This window comes from Macrotis lagotis, chromosome 2 (assembly GCF_037893015.1).
Source record: "Macrotis lagotis isolate mMagLag1 chromosome 2, bilby.v1.9.chrom.fasta, whole genome shotgun sequence".
NCBI lineage: Eukaryota > Metazoa > Chordata > Mammalia > Peramelemorphia > Peramelidae > Macrotis > Macrotis lagotis.
This window is the reverse complement of record NC_133659.1, coordinates 296,799,387-296,812,044: the sequence shown is the minus strand read 5'-3', so window position 1 is coordinate 296,812,044 and position 12,658 is coordinate 296,799,387. Positions and strand designations below refer to the sequence as shown.

The following is a 12,658-nucleotide window of genomic DNA, read 5'->3' as shown; positions in this document are numbered from 1 at the left end:
TCTTCCTCTTACCTTTCCTCCCTCCCTTCCTCCTTCTTTCCTTTTTTCTTTCCTTCTTTCCCTCCCTCCTTCCATCCTCCTTTTCTTCCTTTTTTCTTCCTTCCTTCCTTTGTTCATTCATTCATTCTTTTTCTTCTTTCCTTCTCTCCTTCCTTTTCTTTCTTCTCTCCTTCCCTGTCTTCCTCTATTCCTTCCTCCCTCCCTCCCTATTTGATGGTCACTGCTTTCATCTCAGAATACTGCCTCTGGTTCCAATGCAGCTTAGTCCACTGATAGCTGACAAGGCCATGATGGTTAGGCTTTCTGTGAAACTCTAAAGTCAATAACATTTAGAAAGGGGAAAAAAATCTCTGACTCTGTTTTCTTTTGTTTCCTAACACTAGCTGTTACTGGAGCATTTGGAGTGCCTTGTTTCCAGACATGAGCGGTCTCTAAGAATGACTGTGGTCAAGAGACAAGCCCAGTCCCCATCAGGGGTGTCCAGTGAAGTCGAGGTTCTCAAAGCCCTGAAATCTCTGTTTGAGCACCACAAGGCTTTGGATGAAAAGGTACAGTATGGAAACAACCCTCATATTCCGCTTATCTGTGCTCTCTCGCTCATGGTTTGCTTACTTCCATCCATTGAAGCACATGCCTTCCTAAAGTAAGTCATTCAAAGAGATTCCCTAAATGGGCATGAAAAATTCAAAGTATACCAAGGTCTTTGAAATTCCAATAGAACATCATCATAGGCCTTTCATCAGTCTGTCATTTTTAGCCCAACAGAGTTGATCATATGTTTGGTGAATTTATAATTTCATAATGCTGGCTCGGATACCCTAAAGAAGTTTATATATTTTTGTAGGCTTTTTCCTCCCTCTTATGTCTCTTTATATTTAAAAAAAATCTATTAATAAGAGATGATTCTCTGGGAAGTAGGAGGGGTAGGGTTTAGGGGGCAGACCTTAGCTATGAAAAACAAAAGGTATCATTGAAAATCTATTTTGAAAATAAAAAGAAGACTAGGCAGTATCTTCCTTCCCAGATGGACATCTGTCTAAAGGTAGCATTTTGTAGCTCTACTTTTCTGTAAGACCTATGCTACATTCCATAAAAAAAATCACTCCATGTAGCCAAATGCTTTAAGGCAGTTTCTGAAAGTGGCTTTAAGCTTTTTCATTTCTGTTGTTGAAATAATTTCTAGTGACATACATATACATATAAATATAAATATATATATAAACTCAGACTGGTGTGTGTGTATATGTATCTATATGTTACATACACTAGTGTGAGTGTTATACCCTTGGAGATTATTAAGGTTTATGCTCTGATTTCAGTTTTATGGAATTTAAAAGACTGCACACAAAAAGACACACCAGTATATTCTTTGATGCTTTGTAAGCTTAAAATTTATTTGACATTTCATTGTGAAGTGACAGATCATGAACATTCGATTCCAACCCAGGGATTATGCAGTAGTTTTATTCATTTTGTACCAGCGCAAATATATTTGCTCTTTTTTTATACATGTGTTTCTTCTCAGTCCTCAACTCTCAGAGATGTTTCTTTGTTGAGAACGGGCTTATGTATAACATACACATGAAGATAACCATAATTTTGTCTACTACATTTTTGAGAAATAAATTATATCTTGTTTTTCACTTTAGCTGTCAAAGTCAGCAATTGGGTTCATTAACATTTTTCCTGTACCAGAATTGAATTCATGCATAGCAGACTCTGCTAGCGTAATTGCCAATGTGGCAAAATCAGGCAGTAAGATTTTCATGTCCTGTCATTGCTTAGTATTTTGTTAAATTCTCACTTTTCTGGGAATGTATTAAGGTTTTGTAATTTTTAAAACTTGCTGTCTAAACGTGATAGGTTGCCAGTTTTAAGCTCATAAATAAATCTTTTGTCGGACTCTTGATAAGAAAAGGCTATAAATACAAATGACAAGACATAGCTGACTGAGGGTCAATTCATAGTTCAAGTCAGTTTTGACACTAGTGACTGAATATGGACAAATCACTCAACTTCTTAATGTCCCAGGCAATTCTACATGATGATGAATTATAGGCAAGTTGTTAAACTTAGTGAAAGAATACAACCACATCCAACATCCTTCATATTACTAAAATCAAAGATTTGTACCAAAACAATTAGCCATGTGTTAAAATTAAAAAAAAAACAAAAGAGAGACATTAATCATGAGATCTCTTGAAGATGAATAATTCTTCCCACCTCTGGCAGAGATGTGATGTACAAATGAGGAATAAAAGAAACGTTTTTGGACATGGGCAGTGTCTTGATTTATTTCTCCTTTCTCTGTTATTATAGTTTGTATGAGGGATGTCTTCTTTTTGAGGAGGAGAATGAAGCAGTGATAGAAATGCCTAGAAAAGAGCAATGGTACATAGTTATTTTCATCAACACTTCTTCCTGCATTCCAGGAGAAATCTGACTCCAAGAATTTATTAATAAACCTATTAATTCTAGAAATCTGACAAAGTGATATTTGGTTTTTAAAAGAATGGTGGGAAGAAAATATAAAATATAATCTAAGCATAAGTTGAGATGAAATTATTGTTTAACCTAATGATCTGATGATGTAAGTTTTTTCTTTTAAAATTTAAAATCTCTTAAAGAGCTGATTTTAACCTTTCTAACAGTTTATTGAGGTAGTACTAAAAGAAGATGTTAAAAACCAAATAGTATTTTAAGGGTATTTTGAAAATTTATTGATGTGAAGAAATCACTCCTGGCTTCCTCAAAAAGAAAGCTATTTTAGTCAACTGATCATTTTTAATGCCACCTCCAAATTGATTAAATATTCCCTGGTGTTTGTATAATAACCATAGTACCCATGCTTCCTCCGTTCCCTTTCCTTTCTTCTCCCTCCTTTTCCCTATATCTCTCCCATTTTTTCATGCATCACTCTTCTCCAGTGAATCAAATGAATTCTGAATTAATAAGAAGATTATATAGTTAAAAGATGAAGTTAATCTCTTAAGTGCTTAATTAATGATTATTTACTTGACTTTGAGAGAGGGACTAGTTAGCACAGTTAAGAGACTAAGAGAATAATTGTGTAATTGTTTCATTTTCTTATTTCCCTTATAAAATATTGTATTAGTCTAGTTCCCAGAATAGAATCTATTGAGTAATTGAATTAAATACCAATTTTGATCCGTGTAATATACTTCAGTTTCCATAACTCTCAAATGAAGGGGTAGATAGATGACTTCTGAGGTTCCTTCCAATCTTGTACAATAATACTATACTACTAATTCATATTGTATACCAACATCCTATTCTAATGCTTTATTTTGTTGTGAAGAGGACCTTGTGTTCTCATTGACTATGCCACTGGATTACAACCAGGCAGATCCTACCTTCCTGAGTGCATCAATAAGCTTTGTGTTTAGAAGGAGTTCAGTTAAATGTGGGAAAGCTCATTCTTATGAAAAGGTTGTGCTGTGTGGAGTCACACTTTTTTCTTGTAGAAATTCATAAAAACCCCAAGGACTGAAAGGAAATTAGCCAAGTAGCAAGTTTTAACAAGTGTCTATTCTGTGTCAGGTACTTTTTAAACCCTCAGAATATAAATATTAGAGATAGATTTTGTCTTCATGAACCATATTAAAAACATGAAGAATTGGGGAATAGATAGTGAACTAATAAATCTTTGAAGTTAAGTGATATTCATATATATTCAAAATCATAGAATTTTTAGGCCCAGTGCTAGGGCATGACAATATAAAAGGGAGCAATGGGAGGCATGGAAGAACGTGTTTTGGAACTGTGAGCCACATGAGGGACATCTATGGAATCTGCCTTTGTACTATGAGGTATACTTTGGTTATTTCTTTTCAAGAAGAATACAATAAAATTACAATTACCTATCAACTTCTATATAAGAATGGATTAAAAAGAGAATTTTCAGTAAAAAAATTAGAAAATTTTGTGATGTAGAGGAGGGGGCAGAGTCAGAACCTGGAGAACTCATAATTTGGAAACTATTTTCCTTAATGTAGTAGATAGATAGATAGATAGATAGATAGATAGATAGATAGATAGATAGACAGATAGATGAGCAAATTTTCTAAACCTCCCAGTATGGAAACTCTCTGGACCAATGTATATTTGGCAACACATACTGAAATTAGAGTTGAGAGAACTGTCAAGGGCTACTAAGAGGTTGAGTAACCTACCCACATCACAACACCTGTGGAGGGGATGGCTGGTACTAGCTTGAACCTGCAAAAAAAAACATCGTTAAATTTTCAGTTTGAACATTTATGCCTCAGAAATTGATAAATTCTACAAATTTGAGCTTGATGTCTTGTTGTATTGATTTGTTCTTAAAATAATGAAGAAATATTACTATTACATTTTGTTTTTTATTTTGAAACTTTTTCAGTTACATAATAATTATTTTTAAAATTTTAGTTCCATATCCTCTTCTTTTCTTTCTTCCCTCTCCACTCTCTTAAAGGGCAAGCATTTTGGTATACACACATGTAATCATGGAAAGCATTTCTACAAATAATACACTTTTAATACAACATGTGATTTGTTTCAGAGTGCTGGTTATTAACCACTGACCAATATATCCCTATCTGTATATGTCAGAGGTAGGAATTTATTATTGACTATAAGACCTCAGTCAACTTCATCATGTTTCCTATCAGAAAGGAATGGTTCATTAAAATAATGAAAATCATGAAAGGGAGGCAAAAAAGTTCACTTTGAGCATTTCTCTTTGATGACTTTGGTCATCAGATTCTTGTCTTTTAAAATCCTAGAATAAAGATATGCTAAAAAGATGATTTCTTTTTCCAAATGGAAAAAATTAACTGAGAAGAGATATGATTTGGTGGTTAGGGACAAGGATGAGTCTGAACCTATTAAATTCATCTGTATTAGGAAACTTGCAGTGTTCTAGCATTGTTGAATTCTAGAACTAGAGAACCCTTCCTTGAGCCACCAAGAGAATTGAAATAGATAGTATTTTCCACTCCATTAACAAAGAGATGGAATGCATTATGCAAGAATTAACAGTCTGCAAATGCAAATAGATTCAAAAATGGTTAAGATGAAGTCGCAAATGATAAAAGTATAACATTCTATTAAGAGTGGCATCTAGAGGACAGCCTTCATCTTTCAGACTGAGTTTGTAGATAATTTACATGGAACTTATTCAATATGGCACTTCTTACACTAAAATCCAATATACAATCTCCTTAAATTCAGCTTCCCTTTTTTAAAATCACATCTTACACATAAAAGTTGCATAATAAATCCTTGTTAGATTGGAAGATGATTTGTCTACATAGCTATGTGGGATGAAAAGTATATTCATTTTTCTAAAGAATGGGTGAGAAGAACAAAATATGAACCTTGAGAGTCAAAGATTGATGCTACTCTGGTGGTACAGAGTCAATTGGCACCAAATTATCAAAATCAGTGTTCTTCCAGGTGCCACAAACCCATGATCATCCACTTTTAATTTTTCAGACATCCAGAAATCTGTAATATCCTTCATGTCAACTTTTGGAATTATTTTTATAGCCTAAGAAAACAAAGCTGGGTTGCTGGTTGTGTCTAAATCTACCATTTGTTTACAATCTCATGGATTAGATGGCCTGGCAGATATTCTTTATTGAATATCAATCCTTGCTAGTTAAGGCAGCAGGGCTAAGGGTAAAGGTTATGGTCAAGGGCAAATTTTCTTCCCAGTAATAAAAAGAAAATAACAGAAGGACTAACCAACCAATAATTCTGATTAAAGAGTAGATTATACTAATCTGAAATAATGGAGTATTAAACGCTCCAATTACAAAATAACTAATTTTTTTGACCACCTCTAAGGCAAAATTGTGAAAATTCTCAATATAAACTGGTCAATAGCTTACATTTGTACTGTTTTAAACTATTTAAGAAGAGAGATCATATCATTTCCATGCTGTTATTCTCCTCAATTATCTGTAGAAATGAGAATTTATAAACCACTTCAGACCGTAGCTCCTCAACAAAATAATATCTAAGTCTCTGAAATTGGTAAATACTTAAAGTGAATGCTTGCTGTACTGTTTTGCTGATTTCTATAATAATCATGCTAAACTGTCTTTTGATAATCAAGTAATAATTTCAAAATGATCATAATAAAATCAGTAGTAATTCCAAGCAAATTTCCAAAATGTGATTTTGCTTGGCATACTCTATGCTTTATAAATGTTTATTGAATTAAAATAGAAAGACTTTGCTAAGCAAAGCAATAATATAAAAAATAATTTAAGGGAGGTGTCTGCTTTGCTCAAAGAAAAAGCATTTTCCAGTACTTGAGAGTTCAAGTGCTTTTAAAGTACAGATATTTAATAAGCTAATTACAAATAATCTGTTCTTTTCATCAAAGTAAATTCTCTATGTATACTTTAAGACTTGAAAATATTAAAACTTAGTTTTTTAAATATTCTTAAAAATTTTGTACTTGAGATTGTTTTTCTCCAAATTTATCTGAACGTGGTTATTATTTTTTTTGGAGGGGAAGGAATATGTTTTTGGGGCAGATTTTTATAGGTTAAAATAGCGTTTTATTTTTCCTCTTACAAAAAAAGGAATAAATAATGTACATTTCTGTGGCAGAGATATTTTCCTACCATCTATCCATGTAGAAGATGCTGAGAGGCAGTGTAGCACAGTAGATACAATGTGTTTTAGTCAAAAAAGCTTATCTTTTAATATAATCTGGCCATTTTTATCCAGGTGAACATAGAAAAGACATGATTTCTCTGGGCTTCCTTTTCTTCTTTGTACATTGGGGAGGGGGAAGTTAATAGTGGTTCTGCTGATCTTATAGATGTGTTTAAGAATCGAATTAGAAAATATTGATGAAAGTGCTTTGAAATCCAATTACTTAGAAATAAAGAATGGACAGGTTCGATTCTCAGCTTAATTATCAAATCTTAAGAAGTAATTAACTCTTCATTTCCCTCACTCGTCTTTGCTTCAGATTCAATGGAATCCCCATCAAGTACCAAAGCTCAACCAAAGAATTCATGTTCACAAAAGATTAAGATCTCAGAGGAAGAAAGGGATGGAATTAGTATGTTCATAAATCCTCGGTGAATTCCCTTCTATGGATTTGGATTAATTTTGATTTACTAAGTCATTCCAGGAACAATGACTTTATCTCTATTTTTATTCTCTTGGTTCTTTTAGATTAGAAATATGATTTAGGGGGTGGCTAGGTGGTGTAGTGGATAAAGCACCAGCCTTGGAGTCAGGAGTACCTGGGTTCAAATCCGGTCTCAGACACTTAATAATTACCTAGCTGTGTGGACTTGGGCAAGCCACTTAACCCTATTTGCCTTGCAAAAACCTAAAAAAAATATGATTTATTAATAACAAAACTTTAAGAGAGGCAGCATAGTTCAGAGGATAGAAAATTGACCTTGAATCAGGAAGACCTTGGCTCAAGTATTGCCTCTGATATGTCCAAACCATGCTACCTTTGACTAGTCACTTAACTGGCCATCTATCTTGAAACTAACTGTACTCAATTTTCGACTCCCATCAAAACTCTACTGATGACACTGGATTCTGATTGCTATATCAATCAATAAACATTTATTAAACATCTACTAAGGGCTAGGCTCTATGGTAAACTCTTTAATAAAATGTCACTATATATTGATTCATCAATTGAGCCCACCACTGGGCTCTGATAGATGATTATTTGTGTCTGATCTATGACAGCATTCCAAGCACATATTGTGTTAATGAGCCACAATCAGACACATGTAAGACTAACACAGGGATATCATTTTGTGTTCTCTTAAAGAATAAAGGACAAAAACCACTTAGAAATGGATAGATCCATTGAAGAATATATATATATATATATATATATATATATATATATATATATATATATATATATTGAAAAACTTAAATTATTATTGTTTGAACCAGTCTAGAACTATTTCATTGGAACTGTTTCATACTGAGGTTGGATTAGATCTCATTTGAACTTCCCAAGCAGTCATCTTACAAAAGACTTTTGAAGGTGCCATGCCTGCCTTTACCAATAGCTCAAAGACACTTCGAGTCAACAATTATATTATTGTATGAGAAAGGACATGTTAGAAACTTGTGAAAAGTATCTTTGAACATTTAGCAAATATTTCTTGTTTCCTGAGTAGATCTACCTACATCTCCATTTAGCTTTTTAATCCTGAAATTTAATGTCAAAAAATGATGTTGAACTTTTGCTTCAAGAATGGGTCTCAAATCCCATTTTCAGCTATGATGTTAGATATCTTAGAAATGTAATGGGAATAAATTATAATATGTTCGAAAAGGATACTTGTTCTGTCAGTCATCTTTGCTTTACCTTCTTCAGTTGTCATCCATGAAAACTCAGTTTCCTTTTATCCACATGCAGAATATGGATGGAATAAAATTACTGTGACTTTAAAAATTCTTCTAATGAAAGCCTTTGATATAACTAAAATAAAATATTATGAGACATGTAGCTAAAACTGTTCATGTGGAAAACTCCATGTTTTCTTCTTTGAAGAAGATATTTTAGTGAATAGTCTCCTCTATCTTCTAAGACCTTGTAAATGACTAAACAAATATTTATTATCATGATGGATCCTTGTAAACTTTCTAAAGGCTGTTTACATTTTAAAATAATTGGGAAGCAAATTATAGAATATGAACCATAAATCTTTTCTCTATGTTAATGAAAAATTCAAAAATATCTTCTTTATCATAACATCAACAGAGCAATAACTAATAATTTGTCAGTTTGCGTATAAAAACCATTAAAAATAACCTTAAATTAATTTTTAAAGACAAATTTAGTTGTGATGGCCCTGTGGTGAAGATAGAACTGGAGATTCTGATAGAATATTGTTGAAAAGGGAGAAGACTGGGGTCAGTAAAATGGGCCATCTGGTAATTTCTTATTTGGACTGATTATTCTTGAGAACTAAACACTAAGCTCAATTATTTTCATCTGCCGAAGGAGAACAGCCAGTGTCAGTCATTTATTTTTGTCTCCTTGGAGCAAATTTTAAGTCATATCACCATAGTTAAAGTTCTCCCATCCAGAAATAAACTAGAATTTATTAAGCAACTTCTGTTTGCAAGAGACTCTATCAAGCACTCCACATTGAGCATACTTTGTTAATTTTAAAGGAACTGCATTTGTTTCATACACAGTGGAGATTTTGAGGATGAAATGCAACTATTATGATCTTTTTTTAAAAGAAAAAATAGACTATGGAATTTATTTCAAAAGATAGTTCAATTGTGTTGGGAGGAACACAAAATGTGAAGTCAGAATCTAGATTTGTATTTTAAATCTCATATTAATTGCTTATGGGACTCTGGGGGGGGGGGAGCCACTTCCTCTAAATCAAAAGTTTCAGTTTTCTCATCTGTAATGTAGGGATATTACTACACTATTATCCACATCTAATTGAGGATGGTTGAGGAAAGAATTTTGAAGAAAAATTTTTTAATCTATATAGTACTGTTTCATTATTATTAGTGTTGCTCTTACACTCAACATTATTTAGAAACCATTTATTTTTATACTTCAAAAAACTAACATGGTGAATTAGTCAGAAGCTTCTGTAAGAGTTAGATGTATAAAAATAGTTCACTTGACTATGAATAAAGTATTCATATCTGAAATTTCAGTTTGAGCACTGATTCAGACATTTGTAGTGTTGATTTGACATAAGGGTGGAAATGACCTTCCTCTTTGTTTTATTGAAGAACAGTCTTTATCATCTTTTATGTTTAATGTGACAGCAATTAATGAATAGTTCTCATTTTATTGGAATATTATTCCATTTATCTCATCATATAACACAATAGGTTTTTCTCAGAGACTTTCTACTTGGAGACCATGAAGTGCTTAGCTGCTTACTATTAGAGAAGAATTGGGAAAATTTATGAGTGTGTGATTTTACAAAGAATAAGGCAAAAACTCAGTCTTTTGATATATAAGTAAATTCAAATGAGTATATAAATGTATATGTTCATCTACCTTCTAATTTTTTAGTAAATCTAGAAATTATAAAACTCATTGTTATATATTTGCAAAGTTTTCAGTTTCTAACTTGGCTAAGGTATATCAGCCTACATAATTTGTAGGCATTGTAAATATTATTTTCTTATTACATTTACACTAAATTATTGAATAAATTTAATTTCCCTAGAAATATTAGCAATTGTAAGCATAAAGATATCCGATTTTCATATACCTTTCATACACAAAGGAATTTTCAAGACAACCCCAATAGATCAATAACTCCCTGGTCATGGGATTGTTTTGCCCTTCTTTTTCTTTGCATTTGTTCAGTATTTGACTTGCCTTTTTTCAGTACTTTCAGGAGTGGGAAGTCATGAGATTTATTGAATTGGGAAGAACTTTACCAATCAACTAGGCAAATGCTCTGTCAAAAGTTTTTTTTTGGGGGGGTAGTAAGGGGACAGCGTTTGGGAGGAAGTTTCTTGGATTTGGGTTTATTTTGTTTTTTTAAGTTTATGTGTTGTGTATATATGTTCTCAAGCATGTGTCTTGACAGGTGCTCATCTAATATCTTCTTAAATCCTTCCAAAGCACAGTTCTAATTGCTAAAAGACCTTTCTTACATTGATCTTAAAATCTTCCTCTATATTTATTTCATGGATTCTTATTCTGTTCACTAGCTCATCATTGAAAAGGAATCTGCTGCCTTTTTACAAAAGGCTCATTAAAAATTTTGAACATAGGTATCCTATCCCAGGATTCTCATTTCTGCAGTCTAAAACAGTTTTAGTTCCTTCACCCAATTCTTATAAAAAATGATTTGTAAGACTATTCATGATCCACTTGCCTTACTCTGATAATGCTGTAGTCTAAGGTATTAGAGAATTAGGGAAGCAAAGAATATAACTGGAAGGTGAGACCCTTATTTTACTAATAAGGTTTCAGAGCTTTAAGCAACTATTACTTAAGGTCAGAAAAAATGGTTAATGGCAGAACCAAGATACTTTGACCACATTCTTAATAAAATGTGGAGTGAATACTTTATTTTAGATACTAAAACCAAATAAAAATTTAATTCTTCCACCATCTTAAGACTATTTTCATTGTTACACTTTAAAATTAGATTATGTTGGCTATTAGATTATATGAGACATGATATAGTCCATGCTAATTTGAAATTTCCCAATATGGTCCTTTACAAATGATCTCTTTAGTCAGGCCTGCAACATCCTATATTTAAGTAATTTATTTTTACTCTCTGAAGAACTGTACATTTTTCTCTACTAAATTTCTGTCTTTGTTGTATTCATGTTTCCAATCAGTCAGAAAATTTTTAAACTTGATGCTATCATGAATACATGATTAACTAGTCTTCCAAACTTTCTGTCCAGTTTCTAACTTGTCTTTGTTGTCTTCAAGTCCTTCTTGTGGCTTGCCACTAGGGACCACCATCGGTTCTTTAATCAATATAGTTGTAATTAAATATACAAATCCACTTGTCATAAAGTTTATGCTGAAAATTATCTGCTTCTAAATGATTTTAAAACAGAGCTGGATTTGAACTCACATTATCTGAATTCAACTTTGACTCTTACTGTTGATGTGATCATTGGGCAAGTTATGTAGCCTCCTTTGGATTCTCTCAGTTTATCTGTAAAATGGGGGAGTTAAATTTTTTAGCTTCTAAGATCCCTTTCAGCCCTACCTCTATCACCCTGAGACCTTTCGAACCCATGATCATCATAATTCTTCTTTGATAGTGCTGGGAAAGTAGTCTGAGTTCGTCAATCATTTTAAATTAGATTAGGCTGAATAGAATATTTGCTAAATGAAACGGTTACATTTTTAATGCTATTTTCTCCCAAATCACCATTTGTTTTTCATTTCTATGACTAAACATATTTTGTTTTAAGAAAGGTGAAATTTGGTTCACATTAAAAATTAGCTGTTGTCAAGTTCATTAAATTGCTGTTGTTTAAAATCTGAAGTTACACTTAAAAGTTAAACAGAAACTCACTTTGTCTGAAGGGTGAGATTGTGTTGTCCAATGGAAAGTGTCCAGGCCTGTGGTTAAGTCTTAGGAAGTCTTTTATTTTTATTTTGTTTTTTTTTTTTTTTTTTTTGGTTTGTTTTTGCAAGACAATGGGGTTGTTATTTGCCCAAGGTCACACAGCTAAGTTATTATTAAGTGTCTGAGGGTAGATCTGAACTGAGGTCCTCCTGATTCCAAGGCTCTATCCATATGGCCTAGCTGCCCCCTTCTTAAGTCTTTTACCCAATATCTGTGTGACTTTGGTCAAGTCACTTAATCTCCCTGGACCTCACAGTTGGTTCCTCAACTTTAAAATGACTGGTTTAAATTCAGATGACCTCTTAATCCCTTTAAAAATCTAAATCTGTGATTTTTTTTATTCTTTTTTTTTTAACTTTGCAGTTCTACCTCTCAAAATCCTTATTTGCCTCTGGAACTTCCCCTTCCATAAAACCTTCACTATTCCCCTCCCAAGTTGTTCAACTTTATTCTTGTTTCCTAAAAGAGCACATATTTACTTTTCTGGACATGAGCTGAATTCCCCATCTAATTGAAGACAATTACTGTCTTCTTTAAGTTTTGTTAAAGTGATT

General features: G+C 32.7%; 1 protein-coding gene across 1 annotated transcript in view; it reads left to right on the top strand.

Annotated features, from left to right (window-relative positions):
* Window positions 1-389: 389 nt before the first annotated feature.
* The window catches only part of PPFIA2 (PTPRF interacting protein alpha 2), a 190,207-nt gene continuing 177,938 nt past the window's right edge, over window positions 390-12,658 (top strand). Inside the window, exon 1 of the mRNA XM_074221063.1 lies at window positions 390-548. Within this exon, the coding sequence (XP_074077164.1) occupies window positions 438-548 (111 nt within the window). The 5' untranslated portion in view covers window positions 390-437. The remainder of the gene's footprint in view (window positions 549-12,658) is intronic.